At 40.9% G+C, this 19,300-nt stretch overlaps 1 protein-coding gene and 1 long non-coding RNA gene across 3 annotated transcripts in view; one reads left to right on the forward strand and one right to left on the reverse strand.

Annotated features, from left to right (window-relative positions):
* The window catches only part of LOC113903591, a 331,888-nt gene that overhangs the window by 164,736 nt on the left and 147,852 nt on the right, over nucleotides 1-19,300 (forward strand). The gene's annotated exons all lie outside the window — the stretch shown is intronic.
* ARMC3 (armadillo repeat containing 3) overlaps nucleotides 1-19,300 on the reverse strand; it is a 92,147-nt gene that overhangs the window by 16,750 nt on the left and 56,097 nt on the right. Inside the window, exons 11-16 of one of the 2 annotated variants that reach the window (XM_027559977.1) lie at nucleotides 15,457-15,706; nucleotides 11,787-11,923; nucleotides 10,846-11,014; nucleotides 8,168-8,268; nucleotides 7,410-7,511; nucleotides 6,902-6,997 (exon numbers count right to left, since the gene is read on the reverse strand). In XM_027559977.1, the coding sequence (XP_027415778.1) occupies nucleotides 6,902-6,997; nucleotides 7,410-7,511; nucleotides 8,168-8,268; nucleotides 10,846-11,014; nucleotides 11,787-11,923; nucleotides 15,457-15,706 (855 nt within the window). Of the gene's footprint in view, nucleotides 1-6,901; nucleotides 7,010-7,409; nucleotides 7,512-8,167; nucleotides 8,269-10,845; nucleotides 11,015-11,786; nucleotides 11,924-15,456; nucleotides 15,707-19,300 lie in introns of both variants that reach the window. The other variant, XM_027559976.1, reaches the window with a different exon arrangement.

Below are 19,300 nucleotides of genomic sequence, written 5' to 3' on the forward strand. Positions count from 1 at the left end.
AACATGTTTCTAAGTGTGTATAATAAACTCATGTGCAATCAAATTAAATATTTATGAAAACCAGTCTGAATAAAAAATATAGTATAGATAGAACTTATAATTCCTTTCATGAATAGGTATAGTAAATATTTATTGTAAGGAGAATGATCTTTACAAGGAAAAGCTTTGGAGGGCATTAGACATGTTGGTTTCAGTGAAACCTAGGTAAGTATCAAGAGGGTGTCTGAATAAACAAGAAATAAATTAATCACCTCTCCTAGGAGTGTTGCGCTATAAAACAGAGTGCAATTAAAACCTCTGAAAACAGAAATAAGATGGTGGCTGGTCACCGAATGAGAGTCTCTTGCTCAATGATTTTAATTTATATGATAATAATATTCATCAGGAAAAGGAAATCCAGATTTTCACTTTCCTTGTCTGGCACCTCACACACAGTTGTCTCTCATCTCTTCTTCCCTCTCCCTTTCAAAAATTCAGCCAGTTTTTGAGTCTATGTGTTTCATGATTCTTCACCAGTATTGCTCAGTCTCTTTTTGTCAATGTGATAATATTCTCTGTGACATTTTCAGATGAGTAGAGTTAAAATATTTTACTCTATATCTAGGGGTCCAAAGTTTTAACAGTCACAAGATGAGAAACAAAAAAGATAAACAACAAAATAAATCATGAAAGATAAACAGTAAGATTATAACCAGTCTATCCCCTTGTGGACCAAGGGCTAAGAAGGGGTAAAGAGCCTGAACACACACTGATCACTTAAATAAGCCAGGTGGATTCTTCCCCAGGACCGCAGTTGGGGAGACCATAGGGAGACACCTGCCTCAGAGCCAGTCAATGTCCTGCCAAGCATGTGATGTTAAGACGGTCTCCCTCACAAATACACATAAGAGATACAGACCGCACCTGATCGTTGTTATGCTTTAGAATTAAAAGACGGTCTTGGAACTGGGGCCAGGTTTGGTCCCATGGCAAATCAGAATCACATATAGGCTACAGTTATGGGTGAGGTGGTAATCAAAAGAAAGTCAAGGTAGATAACAAAGCAATTTGTAAAAAGGTACTGTGCAGGTGGAGAGAGAAAGAGAGGGAGAGAGCTTAGCAGACCCTATGGTTATTGACTTGACTCCCAGCCTCTTTCGTGTGCTGGATTTGGGGGGTTCTTCTCATCCCTACAAGGCTGGAGTGGGTTTGGGCTCCTTGCAACTGCTTCATCCAGTAGTACTAACATTTGTTGAGTGTTTACTCTGGGCTGGGCTCTGCTCTAAGCCCTTTACATTAGGTTTCTTAACTCATTTAATCTTCTCAACACACTATGAGGAACAACACACTGCAGGAGCTTTTTTCCTCCATTTTACTGATGAGTGAATTCAGCCAGAGAGAAGGTAACCCATGTGTTCAAGAGACACAGTTTCTAAGTGTGGACCTTTTCCTAAAAAGTTCAGATTTCTATTCTCTTGAATAAACACGAATCCCTTAGGTATGCTAACCAAGCACTGTACTAATACTGGGGATGGAAAGAAAACTTATTTGAGTTAGAACATGTTCTTGTCCTCAAGGTGTGCTCAGTCCAGTGGAGGAGAAGCAAGAGAAGTCAAGAGAGGAGAGAAAGGAAACGGAGGAGGTGGGGAAGTGATGGGCAGGCAAAAACGATGAGGGCTGGGACAGCAGGAGCAGATCAGAAGCAGAGACCAGAGCAGTGAGCCACAGAGACTGACAGAAGAAAACAAAGCCAGAAATTGAAAACACAAAGCTCTGAGGTCTGCGGAGGAAGGCAGACAGTTCCTTAGGAGACCTTAGGGGACAGTCTCAGTTTAGAAGGTAGATGCTCATTTGTTTGTGTGTGCACCAAATAGCCTCCAGCACCCCAGTGGTTCTGAAGGGCTTAAGCCAACTCTAATTGAAGGGTCATGGAGTGGGGCAGGAGGTCTGAGTGGATTTCTGAAGAATCCAGGAAAGAGCTCACATGAAAAAGAATATGCATAAAAATATGTCAACATGTCAGTCAGTCAGTTCAGTCACTCAGTCGTGTCCAACTCTTTGCAACCCCATGGACTGCAGCACACCAGGCCTCCCTGTCCATTCCCCAACTCCTAGAGTTTACTCAAATTTATGTCCATTGAATTGCTGATGCCACCCAACCATCTCATCCTCTGTCATCCCCTTCTCCTCCCGCCTTCAATCCTTCCCAGCATCAGGGTCTTTTCAAACAAATCAGTTCTTCACATCAGGTGGCCAAAGTATTGGAGTTTCAGCTTCAGCATCAGTCCTTCCAATGAATATTCAGGACTTATTTCCTTTAGGATGGACTGGTTGGATCTCCTTGCAGTCCACAGGCCTCTCAGTCTTCTCGAACACCACAGTTCAAAAGCATCAATTCTTCAGTGCTCAGCTTTCTTTATAGTCCAACTCTCATATCCATACATGACTACTGGAAAAACCATAGCTTTGACTAGATGGACCTTTGTTGACAAAATAACGTCTGCTTTTGAATATGCTGTCTAGGTTGGTCATAACTTTCCTTCCAAGGAGTAAGTGTCTTTTAATTTCATGACTGCAGTCACCATGTGCAATGATTTAGGAGCCCAAAAAAATAGTCTGTCACTGTTTCCCCATCTATTTGCCATGAAGTGATGGAACAAGATGCCATGATCTTAGTTTTCTGAATGTTGAGTTTTAAGACAACTTTTTCACTCTCCTCTTTTACTTTCATCAAGAGGCTCTTTAGTTCTTCTTCGCTTTCTGCCATAAGGCTGGTGTCATCTGCATATCTGAGGTTATTGATATTTCTCCTGGCAATCTTGATTCTAGCTTGTGCTCCATCCAGCCCAACGTTTCTCCTGATGTACTCTGCATATGTTAAATAAGCAGGGTGACAATATACAGCCTTGTTGTACTCCTTTTCCTATTTGGAACCAGTCTGTTGTTCCATTTCCAGTTCTAACTGTTGCTTCCTGACCTGCATATAGGTTTCTCAGGAGGCAGGTCAGGTGGTCCCATCTTTCCCATCTCTTGAAGAATTTTCCACAGTTTGTTGTGATCCACACAGTCAAAAGCTTTGACATAGTCAATAAAGCAGAAATAGATATTTTTCTGGAACTCTCTTGCTTTTTTGATGATGTTGGCAATTTGATCTCTGGTTCCTTTACCTTTTCTAAATCTAGCTTGAACATCTGGAAGTTCACAGTTCATGCACTGTTGAAGCCTGGCCTAGAGAATTTTGAGCATTACTTTACTAGCATGTGAGATAAGTGCAATTGTGTGACTGGTGACAGAAGCAAGGTCCGATGCTGTAAAGAGCAATATTGCATAGGAACCTGGAATGTCAGGTCCATGAATCAAGGCAAACTGGAAGTGGTCAAACAAGAGATGGCAAGAGTGAATGTCAACATTCTAGGAATCAGCGAACTGAAATGGACTGGAATGGGTGAATTTAACTCAGATGACCATTATATCTACTACTGCGGGCAGGAATCCCTCAGAAGAAATGGAGTGGCCATCATGGTCAACAAAAGAGTCTGAAATGCAGTACTTGGACGCAATCTCAAAAACGACAGAATGATCTCTGTTTGTTTCCAAGGCAAACCATTCAATATCACAGTAATCAAGTCTATGCCCCAACCAGTAACGCTGAAGAAGCTGAGTTGAACGGTTCTATGAAGACCTACAAGACCTTTTAGAACTAACACCCAAAAAAGACGTCCTTTTCATTATAGGGGACTAGAATGCAAAAGTAGGAAGTCAAGAAACACCTGGAGTAACAGGCAAATTTGGCCTTGGAATACGGAATGAAGCAGGGCAAAGGATAATAGAGTTTTGCCAAGAAAATGCACTGGTCATAACAAACACCCTCTTCCAACAACACAAGATAAGACTCTATACATGGACATCACCAGATGGTCAACACCGAAATCAGATTGATTATATTCTTTGCAGCCAAAGATGGAGAAGCTCTATACAGTCAGCAAAAACAAAACCAGGAGCTGACTGTGGCTCAGACCATGAACTCCTTATTGCCAAATTCAGACTTAAATTGAAGAAAGTAGGGAAAACCACTAGACCATTCAGGTATGACCTAAATCAAATCCCTTATGATTATACAGTGGAAGTGAGAAATAGATTTAAGGGCCTAGATCTGATAGATAGAGTGCCTAATGAACTATGGAATGAGGTTTGTGACATTGTACAGGAGACAGGGATCAAGACCATCCCCATGGAAAAGAAATGCAAAAAAGCAAAATGGCTGTCTGGGGAGGCCTTACAAATAGCTGTGAAAAGAAGAGAAGCAAAAAGCAAAGGAGAAAAGGAAAGATATAAACATCTGAATGCAGAGTTCCAAAGAATAGCAAGAAGAGATAAGAAAGCCTTCTTCAGCGATCAATGCAAAGAAATAGAGGAAAACAACAGAATGGGAAAGACTAGGGATCTCTTCAAGAAAATCAGAGATACCAAAGGAACATTTCATGCAAAGATGGGCTCGATAAAGGACAGAAATGGTACGGACCTAACAGAAGCAGAAGATATTAAGAAGAGATGGCAAGAATACACAGAAGAACTGTACAAAAAAAGATCTTCGTGACCCAGATAATCACGATGGTGTCATCACTGACCTAGAGCCAGACATCCTGGAATGTGAAGTCAAGTGGGCCTTAGAAGGCATCACTATGAACAAAGCTAGTGGAGGTGCTAGAATTCCAGTTGAGCTATTCCAAATCCTGAAAGATGATGCTGTGAAAGTGCTGCACTCAATATGCCAGCAAATTTGGAAAACTCAGCAGTGGCCACAGGACTGGAAAAGGTCAGTTTTCATTCCAATCCCAAAGAAAGGCAATGCCAAAGAATGCTCAAACTACTGCACAATTGCACTCATCTCACACGCTAGTAAAGTAATGCTCAAAATTCTCCAAGCCAGGCTTCAGCAATATGTGAACCGTGAACTTCCTGATGGTCAAGCTGGTTTTAGAAAAGGCAGAGGAACCAGAGATCAAATTGCCAACATCCACTGGATCATGGAAAAAGCAAGAGAGTTCCAAAAAAACATCTATTTCTGCTTTATTGACTATGCCAAAGCCTTTCACTGTGTGGATCACAATAAACTGTGGAAAATTCTGAAAGAGATGGGAATACCAGACCACCTGACCTGCCTCTTGAGAAATCTGTATGCAGGTCAGGAAGCAACAGTTAGAACTGGACATGGAACAACAGACTGGTTCCAAATAGGAAAAGGAGTACGTCAAGGCTGTATATTGTCACCCTGTTTATTTAACTTATATGCAGAGTACATCATGAGAAACGCTGGACTGGAAGAAACACAAGCTGGAATCAAGATTGCCGGGAGAAATACCAATAACCTGAGATATGCAGATGACACCACCTTTATGGCAGAAAGTAAAGAGGAACTAAAAAGCCTCTTGATAAAAGTGAAAGTGGAGAGTGAAAAATTTGGCTTAAAGCTCAACATTCAGGAAACTAAGATCATGGCATCTGGTCCCATCACTTCATGGGAAATAGATGGGGAAACAGTGGAAACAGTGTCAGACTTTATTTTTCTGGGATCCAAAATCACTGCAGATGGTGACTGCAGCCATGAAATTAAAAGACGCTTACTCCTTGGAAGGAAAATTATGACCAACCTAGATAGCATATTGAAAAGCAGAGACATTACTTTGCCAACAAAGGTTCGTCTAGTCAGGGCTATGGTTTTTCCTGTGGTCATGTATGGATGTGAGAGTTGGACTGTGAAGAAGGCTGAGCTCCAAAGAATCGATGCTTTTCAACTGTGGTGTTGGAGAAGACTCTTGAGAGTCCCTTGGACTGCAAGGAGATCCAACCAGTCCATTCTGAAGGAGATCAGCCCTGGGATTTCTTTGGAAGGAATGATGCTAAAGCTGAAACACCAGTACTTTGGCCACCTCATGTGAAGAGCTGACTCATTGGAAAAGACTCTGATGCTGGGAGGGATTGGGGGCAAGAGGAGAAGGGGACGACAGAGGATGAGATGGCTGGATGGCATCACCGACTCGATGGACGTGAGTCTGAGTGAACTCCGGGAGTTGGTGATGGACAGGGAGGCCTGGCGTGCTGCGATTCATGGGGTTGCAAAAAGTCAGACACGACTGAGCGACTGATTTGATCTGATGTTGAGCATTCTTTGGCATTGCCTTTCTTTGGGATTGGAATGAAGACTCATCTTTTCCAGCCCTGTGGCCACTGTGGAGTTTTCCAAATTTTCTGGCATATTGAGTGCAGCACTTTCACAGCATCATCTTTTAGGATGTGAAATAGCTCAGCTGGAATTCCATCACCTCCGCTAGCTTTGTTCATAGACAGTATTTAAAAATACATGGAACCATATTATAATGGTTCCAACCAAGTCACAAATGTGGTCCTGTTTCCTTTCCCTCTTTCTCATAGCTTCTTGAAGGGTCACAGGTTTCCATGAGGAAGATGGGAAGGGGACATGGAAGTAAGAGGCAGGGGTAAGGAAAGGCTCACACTCCAGTCATTGCCGCTCACCGCCTGCAAAGGCAGCCACCAGGGGAGGGCAGAAATGTTCATTTTAGGTTGATGCCTACACATGGCTAGACTTTTAAAGGGCTGACTGGAGACTGCTATTTGCATTGTCATTTGTGAATTAAAGTGACTGTAGGACTTTACAGTGGTCAGAGTGCCCTGAGTTCTCACCCAGAGGCAGGAGAAGAAACTCCCTCTGGGTAAGTTTTAAAGAGACAATAAGAGACACAAATAAAGGTAATTTTAATTACACTTTGTGAGTCCTGCTTAGTTCTGTATCTTATCCCATGAGAAGAGCTTCCTAGTTGAAAGCCACCCTTCCCTTTCCCCAGCTCTGTAATTAAAACTTGATGGGATTACAGTTAGAAGACTACAGTAAGGTGTTTCCTACCTTGATCCTTTCTCTTTAGTGGTGCTTTTGCTAACAGCCGTATTGCGTCCTGAAGTAGGTTCTGATTTCTCTTCAGTGGGGGATCCAAATCCAGCACTAAAATGAAAACTATTTTCTTTTGTCATTTGAAAAAACCACAACCAATGTCAGTCATATGAAAAGAACAATATGCTACATTTGCAAGACATTTTATAGGTTATAAGGCATTTTCACTTCCATTTTATGTTTTGATTCCAATCAACGAGAAGAAATAGGGCACCAGGCATTATTCCATCTACAGATAAGGATGTGAAGCCTGATCATAGACCATGAGTCATGGGCTCAAGATCTTACTCTAGGTTCACAGCAGACAGAATGTCAAGCCAGTTTTCCTGGTTTTCATCCTGAAACTGTGTGACTGTGAGAAGAATAAAAATTAAGCTGCCAAAACCTAAAATCTAAATTTCCTTTTTACTCCCAAATTAAGGGAGAGAATTATTTGAGTGTAGACAAAACATCATTTTCTTACTTGGTCTTTTCTTTACTTGCTCTTCTTAAAGAAGATGAAGAAGAAATACTTCGTCCATAACCAACGTCTGATGACTTATCTTCCGTAGATGGAGGTGGAGAACTAAAATTTTACGTATTTGAAATTATGTACAAATTAAAATAATTTGTCAACATTAACTTTGTCCTACAAAATAGATTTTTTTCTGAAAAATCATATTCGGAGCTGACTTTTAACAGTGACACATTATTTTAATAGCATAAAGGAGAAAAAAGATAAAATGAAGATAAAAAGATAAGACGAAGAAAAGATAAAATGAATACTATAAAGCTTTTCATGACCTAGAACTGGAAATAGTTTTAAAGATGTGTCACATAAAATGTATAGCTTCTACTATTTTTTATTTATTAGAAAAATTGGGCATCTGTGGTATTCTTGCATCTAGTTCTGGAGATTTGTAAACATAATTCATCTTGGTTTGCTCCTCTCTGTTTATACTTTCTTCAGTTACTTGATGTTGCCAGAAGGGTAAGAATCCCTGACTGCAGAAATACACGTGGAATTGAGTGGTAATGTGGAGTCAAAGGAAAAACTATGGTGGTGACTATTCCATGGTCTTTACTATGTTAGGCTATGAATTTACAGACCAGTATTTACTCTCATGGTGGTGCTAGACACCGGAAGGAATAAAAGATACCATACTGGGCACCTTTATGTATTCACATGATGATAAACAAAAATTTTGCTTCCCCATATCCCTGTTCCCCACAAAGACTCACACATCAGAAGATCTACTGTTAATTAAGAGTATAGCACGTTGGTCACTTGGTTCTTGTAAGCAGAGATCCTTCAAAGGCAAAAGTTTGGTGCCAGGATTTATCTGTAGGTAGTTTAAGAATTGAACAGTAATATCTGCATGGGTTATATATTTTTAAACAGTATACTGATATAATAGGTTCTCAATTATTTCAAGTATCTAATTTCTCACACACACACACACACACACACATGAGAAATAGGAATTTGAAGCTTGTGGATGTCTTGCCTTTGGGCAAGATATACTCTCCTGTACCCTCCGCTCCTCACCCCAGCCCTGCAAGGCTCTGCAGCTTGATGCTCAGCTGTTTCACACCATAATGATCAGACTGGCTTGTGGAAGTATTTGAGTTTGAAAATCCATCCACATATATAAGGAGAGTTTATTGTCTGTAACAGTAACTAATTATTCAACAGATCACCAAAAATGTTGTGAGGATGACTAAAAGCAAGCTAGATGAAGCCCATACTAGCAATTTTATCAGCCTGGTGAAAAGGTTTAGACCAGATCACCTTGTGAGCTCCTTTTCTAATCAAGTAATAGATACCTCTCTTAGTCATGATTCTTTTAAAGTAAGACAGAGCATGTCATTCTTCTGTCCAGAACTCTGCCGTATTTACCCATTTCATTCAGAGTAAAGGCCCACATCTTTGCAATGATCTACAAGCCCATCATGAGCTCCTACCTCTGTGACTTTGTCTATTATTCCACCCCTGGTTGACCCAGCTCTAGCTACACTGATTTTGCTGTTTCCTTAAATGTGCCAACTGTGTTTACTCCTCATGCTTTCTGCACCTCCACCTATAAACTCCTTCTCCACGGCTAAATCCCTCACCTCCTTCTAATTTTTGCTCGGATGTTACCGAGCAAACATCCGACGGTGGGGCTGTCTGACCTCAATGCCAGATTATGACTGTCAACCCCAGGATCCTCAGCACGATAGAGCCCCTTGGTCCTTCTTTGCTCTCCTCCCCAGCCACTATGGTGGTTCTCATTTCGATCATGTGATACAATTTGTGAGATTTACCATCTATCATCTGTTTCCTCTCACTGGTACCATGGGAGAAAAGACCTTTGTCTCATTTGTTCACTGACATATTTAAAGACTAAAATATCAGAAACAATTTAGAATTAACCCCAACCTCCTGGGCTGTGGACCAGTATCCCCTGTCAGATCAGTGGTGATTCGACTAGAAATAGTGTGCACAATAAATGTCACGCACTTGAATCATCCCCAAACCATCCTCCCCTATCCCTGGTCTGTGGAAAAACTGTCTTCCGAGAAATGGTCCCTGATACCAAAAACGGTGGGAACCGCTGAATCAGAGAGTTCTCCTTCATAAAGAAATTGTCTCATTAAGTTTTGGTTTTTGTTGTTGTTTTTTTAACTCATGGACACATATATTTACCACAGTTTTTTACCTGTTCCATGGCAACATTTTTCCAACAAGTGCTCTTTGGTGGTTTTTCTGCTCTTTCCCTCATTTTTCTTAAAGCATCTTTGTACTAATAATGTGGCACCTGTTCTTTTAAAATTACTCATCGTTGAATGAGATCAGTAATTTCTCAGTGGTTTGTGTGTGTTATGGAGGGTATGGTGGTGGCAGTGCCAGGAAAAGCAGAAGGAAGAGATAAATTGTTAGACTAGCTGTTCTGATTACTCAAAATATCTCTAATTCTGTTACCATGATATAGCATTTCCTGCAAATATGGCTTAATTAGCTGTGATTCTTTTACGACCCTCTGTCCTCTGCTTCTTTGAACCAAATTGATCCAAGAAAGTTGCTGCTACCAGCCCTGCTCACCCCAGTTCCCCAGGGCCTGTCCACCCAGCCCCTGGCAAACCAAGCACACAGCTTTTGAACGTCTGAGTTGTCCATCCGCTCAGGAAGCATGGAGTCTGGATGGTGCTCTCTGAGATCAGCTACCACTCCTGTCCGTCTCTGTGCTTTTTCCCCTTTCTCATTCTTCCTTCCTATAGCTTCTGCTTGATCCCAGGGACTTTTAAATGTTTGAAGTCTGCAGATCATACTTGTTTCCTACTTCTGCCTAAAATGGGATTTATAGGTTTTTAAAAATTTCTCCATTTTTCTTACTGTTTTTGGTTTCCAGAAGTAGAAAATGTTGATATAGACAGTAATGTCAAAAAGTCTTCAAGATTCTAATGTTTAGCTTCCCATCTCTTTCAACATTAACACTGAACTGAAATCATAATCATAAATGCAGCCAAGTAAAAAATAATATTATTCTGCATTACATGTTATAATTCAGTATTCCAATATGGCTTATTTCGATGAGATTATAATTAATAAATTAAGACATATTTCTATTGTTAATATTATAATTAACACGGAGCCCTAGAAGCAATATAAAAGAAGCTGATTCTTTTTTATTTTCTCTGAAACTTGAGACTAGCATTAGCAAGTTAATTGAAGTACAAGTAATTAAAATCTAATTAAAACTGTACACAAATGCAAAATCTTATAGCCAGACAAAGTTTAAGGATGAAGTTCTGATTCCCAAGTTTCTGTCTATAAAAATAAAAATTATGTCAGGTGGTTATAAAATTGCAATGTAATGGCATCATGATGAAAGAACTGATCACTCTATACTAAAATACAACTTAGTGCTGCCACTTACCCGACCATAATCATAGAATCCATCACTGATTATGTTACTTGATGACAAATAGCCAGTCTGGCTGTATTTCAGAGATAGGTAGTTGTTGAGCAGTTTGTTGTAAGCTGCCTCACTGAATTTATTTTTTCGACTTACTGATACATTAATTTCTTCAAGGATTTCTAAAGCCCTGTCAATAAAAGCAAAAATGACATTATTTGCCTTATAGAAGCAATCTAACATTAAGTTCCCATTTATGTACCTCACACTAAGATCCTGAATTGAAGAACTGAGATGGAAAGGTTAAAACCATCCCACCCATTTAGATAAACTAATCCTGACACAATTATAAAGACAAATCTGCCCTTTTTGAGAACATATATGCCATGTAGTAACTTACATAAAAACAGTTTGAAAAAGACACGTTCAGAAGAAAAACATTGTTCATTTAAAGCAAAAATTAGTATTGGACTCCAATTTTTTTCAGCTAACCAGGTGATATATGCAAAGAATAAAAATGGGTTAGAAATAATGTAAACTTGTCTGTGGGACTTTAAAACCCTATTGACTGTGATGCTAAAGGCAAGTGACTCATAGGCTGTTGGTCAGGAGAACCAATGCGGTGAAGCTGCTTAAAGGCATAATTGTAGTGGAAAAGTGGCTTGACTGTTTAAATTCAGTCTTGAAAGTTGAGAGAGCAAACCAGGGGAGAGTGAAAGAGGAGCATTTATTGAGACGAAAAAGTGGAAAAGGAGACATTGAAGACGATTTTGCGGAGGTGGTGAGGGAGGTCTAGGACCCCGCTTCTGCAGGCAGTCCCTTCAGAGGGACTGTGACCCACAGAGCATCTGAATGATGCCCAGCAGCCTGAGCATGGGCATGGAAACTGTTGGACCTTCCTCCAGCCTGAAGAAAGTGTGTGTCCTTGATCTGAGCCAGACCCTCCAGGCCGTGCCACCCACCCGAGCCTGCACAACTCCACGGCCATGGGCTCATCCCCGGCGCAGACCATCACGGCCCAGCTGGCGTTCCTCCGGACCTCCTCATTCTTGGAACGCAAGAGCTCTACCAGCGGCTCCAGCCCACCTGCATTTCTCAGCTAGAAGTAGAAACCAGAATTTTACACATTAAGAGTATAGAACATACACATTTATGCTTTAAAAAACCTCATTATTTGATTGTTAAAAGTGTGTTGAGTATGTAAAAACATTTTAGGATGTGTCCACGTTTAGACTTATTAAATTCAAGGGGAAATAATTTATTGCAAAAACCTTAAGAGCCCAGTTTTCTGTTCAAAATCAACAAGAGGCCACAATAAAGTAATTGAGGGAGGGACTTTCCTGGTGGTCCAGTGGCTAAGATTTTGTGCTCCCAATGCAGGGGCCCTGGGTTTGGTCCCTGGTCAGGGAACTAGATCCCACATGCTGCAACTAAAGTGAAAGTGAAGTCGCTCGGTCGTGTCTGACTCTTTGTGACCCTGTGGACTGTAGCCTACCACTCTCCTCCGTCCATGGGATTTTCCAGGCAAGGGTACTGGAGTGGGGTGCCATTTCCTTCTCCAGAGCATCTTCCTGGCCCAGGGACCGAACCTGGGTCTCCCACATCGTAGGCAGACGCTTTACTGTCTGAGCCACCAGGGAACTCCAAGGCCAACTAAATAAATAAAGAATGAGTATTAAAAAATAATTCATTTTATTTGGAGAATAATTATGATACTGTGATGGCTTTTGACAATCAACAACATGAATCTGCCGCAGGTATACATGTGTCCCCCCCCACCCTGAGGGAGGTCATTGTGATTTTACACAGGGCAGAGATGGGGCAAAGAACCTGGCCTCCTTCCCCTAAAGTGCAGTGTCCATTCGCTCTGCTCCTCACCACTGCTGGTGCATTTGGCCCTGTGGTGGACAGAACCATGGGCTCCCAGAGATGCCCTTGTACCCTGGAGGGTTCTGGCAGATGTGGTTAAGTTAGGGGTTTGAAGATGGGAAGATTGTCCTGGATTATCAAGTGGACCCAATTACAAGGGTTTTTATAAGAAGAGGGAGATAAGAGTGTGAGGAGTAGGCAAAGGAAATTTGTAGAAACAGGTATTGCAGTAATCTGCTTGGAAGACAGAGGAAGGGGCCACAGCCAAGAAATGCAGGTGGATGGTCAAAGCTAGAAAGGGTTAGGAAACAGTCCCATCGAGTCTCCAGAAGGATCACAGCTCTGTTAATATTCTAACATTAACCCATAAGACCCATTTTCAGACTTCTGACCTCCCAACTGTGAGATAACAGAATCATATCTGGCCGCCTGATAGGAACAGCCGACTCATTGGAAAAGACCCCAATGCTGGGAAAAATCGAAGGCAAAAGGAGAAGAAGACAGCAGAGGATGAGATGGTTAGATAGCATCATGGTTAGATAGCATCACTGACTCAATGAACATGAATTCGAGCAAACTCTGGGAGATAATGAAATACAGGGAGCCTGGCATGCTGCAGTCCACAGGGTCGCAAAGAGTCAGACACGACTTAGCGAATGACCAACAAAAACAATTGCTTTAAGCCACTGAGTTGTGGTCATTTGTTACGGCAGCAGTAGAAAACAGACATGGTCTCCAAAGCTGGGCAGGAGTAACCGATGCAGGGAAGTGGCACTGTGTCACCAGATACTGACCAACCCAGCCGTGTGGCCAAGGCAACACTGAAGCAGTTCTCCAGAGGAAGATCCATTTTATCATTCATATTTCTTCAAGGAGTGAAAAAGAAAAAGAACAAGTAGAGAATTGGAGAGAACTACACTAATTACACTATTAAAAGAAATCACTCATGTATAAAATTATTCAAATCGGGGGGAGAAGAAAAGATTTGACAGAGTGCTTGTCTCCCTGTCTGAAATGTAATACTGTGCTATCTAAGCCTGGAGGACAAAGGAATATTCTACAGGTGTCTCTGTGTAGTATTTGAAAACAGGAGCCCTTATGAGACATGATCCACTTCCAATCATGTTCTCAAACACAGGGGCCCTGACGGAGATTACACATTAGCACAAGTAACTTGGGCAGCTTTGAAAAGTTTACTTAAAGCATCTCATGCTTAGTAAGCCAAACTTCTGAACATCTTTATTTCTGAGTATAATACAAGATAGCAATCTGATTCCATGTGCTCTTTTGGCAAATATCTAACTCGTTTATTAATTCCTCCACTCATTCCTCCATTCATTTATTCATCCACTCATTCATTCAACACTGCTTATTAAGCCTATACTGTGTGCCAGATATGTATCAATGACATGAACACAGGGAAAGGAAACTTCAATTCCCTTCCCTAAAGCCTCAGGGAGTTTATGGCCTTACATACAAAAGCTAATGCAAAACTGAGTTCAAGAAGGCATGCACAGGGAGTGGTGGGATCACAGAGCAGGATGTTTGAGTCCCTGTTTGAGGACTGAAGGCAGGCCTCATGGAGGACGGAATGGCTGAACTGGATGTTGAAGGAAAAACAGGCATTTATCGGGTGGACAAACATGAGACTAGCTTTCTCAGCAGAGATATCAAGGAGGTATAAATAAGGGAAATGAGCATGCTGACAATTACAAATCGTATGGTATTTCTAGAGTGTAGAGTTACACCTGGGAGGTGAGTTCAGGCTTAGGCAGCACAGGTGGATCATCTCGAGCCTTTACATAACTATTCCCATGGGGGAGTGGCATACCACCAGGGACTTGCAGTGATGTGATGAAGCTCATATATTGAAAGGTCAGTTTGGGGACTTCCCTGGTGGTCCAGTGGCCAATACTTTACTCTCCCAGTGCAGGGGGCATGGGTTCAATCCCTGGTCAAGGAACTAGATCCCACATGCTTTATCTAAGAGTTCACATGCTGCAACTAAGACCCAGGGCAGCCAAAGAAATATGTGCCACTGCCAAGTCATTCAGTCATGTCTGACTCTTTGTGACCCCATGGACTGTAGCCCACCAGGCTTCTCCGTCCATGGAATTCTACAGGAAAGAATACTGGAGTGGGTAGCCATTCCCTTCTCTGAGGGATCTTCCTGACCCTGGGATCAAACCTGGGTCTCCTGGATTGCAGGCAAATTTTTTACCATCTGAGATGAATACAAATGAATTGAGTCAATAGGAACAAAGAAGGGGGTAGGAAAAACATCTAAGAGACAGAGGAGATTTGTCAGTTGTCTGAGCACTGTGTGAGGGCAGGGGCTCTGGGCTGAGAATGATGTTTTCTCACAATCTTGACTTCCTGACCAATCAGCTCTGCTTTACACACATTAATTCTCTTTAGCCCCATTTTCCTCCTCTGTAAAATGGGGATGACAAATGTACCTATTCCTTTTTTAAAAACTGAAGTATAATTGCTTTACATACTACATGCATTACACATAGTTAGTTTATTCTATTAGTTTCATGTGTACAACATAGCAATTCAATATTTTTATAGACCATACTCCATTTACGTGAGTGCTCACTCACTCACTTTCTTGGCTGGATGAGGTCAGTTCGTTTCCCAACATCTTGCATCTCGAGGGACTTAAACGATGGGTCGGTGAAACACTTGAAAATGTTTCAAATGAATGCAGGGGTAGGAGCCGACCAGGGAAGAGAGAAGGAAAGTGATGCAAACACTCACCTCTGTGCGGGCCTCTGCGTCACATGCGGTTGCAGCAACGGTGAGGGCGGCTTTGCTCTGCACGATGGTGTTGGCCGAGTGCAGCGGGCTGAGCAGGGCGTGCATGACGTCATGGCTCTGGATGCCCAGGCGCAGGGGCTCCTGCATGGCCATGTTCGTCAGCACTGTGGCTGCGTTGGCGATGGCTCCGTCTCGTTTGCTGGACAGGGTATTGATTAACGCGTCTATACCATCGCCTTCCGCAGCAGCTCTGGGTCAACGAAGGAGAAATGAATGCTCTTCACCCCACTTCAAGAACTGATCTTTGGAGCGTACAGCTAAGCTTATAAAACAAACGAGTGCATAAAGACAATTTTAGAAAGAAATTAATTTATCCGGGCAATGAACCTGGCACTGAAGCGCTGGGGATGTAAATGGAGTCTGGGGGAGGGGGGGGGGGGTAATGTCAAGTTATGAATGAATTTAAATAATCCTTTCCTACATCTGCAGCTTTGGGTTATAGAAAAATGCATGATTGCTCCTTAGAAACTCTACTAAAGCTGTTCATTTTTTAATTTGGTAATACTTATAAGATCCAGAAATTCCAATTCAATAGTTACTGAATTCTATTAAAATATTTCTAACCAGTAAGAAAACAAAGCTTAAATAGGAGGAATGAGTGAACATGGAAATTTAAGATCAGATTCTTCAGTTTGTCTTCTTTTTAAATGAAGCTGTTAACTGTAGGTAGACGTTAACACGTTTGAAGGCAGCAAATCATTTTGATGGGTGAATATTGCTTTTATAAATTAAACATTAAGATCAAAGTCATGATATTGACAAAAAATAATTTTAGTAATGTAGGCATATCCAGTTGTTAAATTTCCTATTTCTAGTATAAAAAGACTACCATCCATTAATATATTATTAACATTTTCTCACAATTAGAAATCCTACACCTTCTTATAAAAGCACTATACTTTCTATAGTCCTTGCTTTGTAATCACTCAAAAAGCTCATAAAAGAGTATAAATTAAAAAGACATAATTTTAACGAGTAAAAGATTAATCTTAAGCTCAAAGGTTCTTTAATGTTTGGAGTTGTTTCAATTATGATGTTTCAAGCAATAAGATATATAGAGCATCCTGGTTTTAAAGGAAGACCCCAAATTGTATTAAAAATCTGTTTAAATCATCATGGGAATAGAAGTAATCAAGACAATAAAAGTACACTTAGGACTCCAATAATACTAACATCTCTTTCAGGTTATATTTGACACTTAAAAAATTTAGGATCATATTTATAAACAAAATTGAAAAAAAAAAACTGAGGCTATATAGTTTAGCTCATCACCCTGCATTCTGATGAGTTTAATTTAATTTGGCTTTGTCACATAAATTTGCTGATGGTGAAGGAGAATTGATGTGTCAAAACAGAAGTCATCACAGTTATTCATCAGAGAGCAGAATACACATATGACCTCAATAAGGAGACTGGTAGCTCTAGGTGAAAGGAAGCTGTGATTAGCCACAAACTAGCTCTGACGGTGGAGAAGGCAATGGCACCCCACTCCAGTACTCTTGCCTGGAAAATCCCTTGGATGGAGGAGCCTGGTGGGCTGCAGTCCATGGGGTCGCTAAGAATCGGACACGACTGAGCGACTTCACTTTCACTTTTCACTTTCATGCACTGGAGGAGGAAATGGCAACCCACTCCAGTGTTCTTGCCTGGAGAATCCCAGGGACGGGGGAGCCTGGTGGGCTGCCGTCTCTGGGGTCGCACAGAGCTGGACACGACTGAAGCAACTTAGCAGCAGCAGCAGCTCTGAAGGAGACTCAACTGCAGCCATTGGGCAGGAATGGAATGACATCATTCTGGAGAATGAAGGGCTCCTTGGTGTTGACCTTGAGGGCAGCTCCCACCCTTGGTTTATATAAATCCATCCAGAAAGCACACCATATTGATTGTCACTAAAGCAAAGCGAGCACTCAGTTCCATGTTTCTCCTCCTCCAGTCCCTGGTGTCTGTTTAACCCTCTGTATCATCTCCCAGTCTTTCCCTGGGAAACCATCCTTTATAATTTGGTTTGATGACAGGTGACCAAAATTTGGGAGGAAGCCCAAGAAAAACATTGAGAGGAAGGCCCTGCATCTCACTATGACACACTGAAGGACAGCATTTAATTTCCTTTCCTCGAGTATAAAATAAACACTCTTAAGATTATTTCACATTAGATCTCTCTTCTATTATTGACAATGGTGGTCATTTGATTTTATGAAGAAGGGAAAATTTGAGGAAATTATCGACATAAAAACTACCAGCAATAATTTAAAATTATGCATATCTTCTAATTAGTATATGCTTCTGGTTGTTCAGTTGCTAAGTTGTGTCCGACGTTTTGTGACTCTGTGGACTGCAGCACACTAAGCTTCCCGGAAGTTCATCACCAATGCCGGGAGCTTGCTGAAACTCATGTCGATTGAGTCAGTGATGCCATCCAACCATCTCATCCTCTGTCACCCCCTTCTCCTCTTGTGCTGAATCTTTCCCAGCATCGGGGTCTTTTCCAATGAGTCAGTTCTTTGTATCAGGTGGCCAAAGTATTGGAGCTTCTGCTTCAACATCAGTTCTTCGAATGCTTAAACCTCAAAATATTTTGTTTCCTTTTACTTGTTTTTCATGCACTTAATGTAATCCATTGCTTAAACCAAATACTTTGTGATTCTTAATCATTATAAACACACCTTGGTTAAAATGTACTTAGTGGTTTTAGATGTGCACTTTTTAACACATCTTGGAGTATAAAGAAAGAGCACACAATGGCATCCATGAGAGAAGCCGGAAGTATTTTAGGTAAACGCATTTCAGTAAATTCTCAAAGGTTTTGTCTTTTGTGTGTATCAGGGAGTTTACAGAAAATTTAAGTAAGCACATAGGATCATACTCCATCATTTTAGTTTCTCTAGTTTATGTTTTTTAAAAACAAAACAAAAACAAAAAAACTCCTGGGTCATGGAGACACAGGGATTTTCATCAGGCGTGCCTCTGCTCTCAGTCTTTCTGCTTGGATTTTGCTTCTCTCTTTCTCCTGTACAAAAGCATGTCTGGCCCTGGTTCATTTATACTCTACCTCCTGCTCTTTCTTTGCTCTTTATGGAGGCAGTAAAGGGAAGTGCATTTTTATGTACTAGCTGTTTAAAAAGCTCAAAGATTCTAGACACAGTGGAATATAGCTTTTACTAAATTGAACATAACTGCCAGCACCAAATCATACATGCACAGCTGGGAAAGCAATGTAACATAATGTGTACATATCTGCCCATAATTTGCTATGTGCAACTCTAAGTGCAAAATGCATAAATGAGATTAAATTTTGATATGGAAAATCAAGCTATTAGTCTTACTTTAAAAAATAATTTCAGTTATAGAAATGGAGTGCAGACTTTGTATTTAAAAAAAAAAGAATCGCATTAATTTTGTGTCTTTTAAACCCAAGACACTATGTCTTATTTCCCCTGTGTCTAACATATACACAAGCCAAATCCTATCCTGTTCTAAAACACATTTGTAGTTTCCTAGGTGGAACAGCATTATTCAAATGGACAGGATATAAGTCAAACTGCTTTGTTACAAAATACAGAATTACCGGGTCATATGTCATTGCAACAATCTGAACCTATTTTCTGATATTTACTATCATTAGTCTCCATCCGGTTGGACTTTAATCAAGTAAGAGTTTAAAATGTAAATTGAAAAGTTTAACCAAACTAAAAACCAAATATGGGGATGTATAAAAACATGTTTATATATGTAAATAGAAGTGAAGTTTGACAGGTCATGTCTGTCAATTTATTACAACGTCCTG

The sequence above is a fragment of the Bos indicus x Bos taurus genome, chromosome 13 (genome assembly GCF_003369695.1).
Source record: "Bos indicus x Bos taurus breed Angus x Brahman F1 hybrid chromosome 13, Bos_hybrid_MaternalHap_v2.0, whole genome shotgun sequence".
NCBI lineage: Eukaryota > Metazoa > Chordata > Mammalia > Artiodactyla > Bovidae > Bos > Bos indicus x Bos taurus.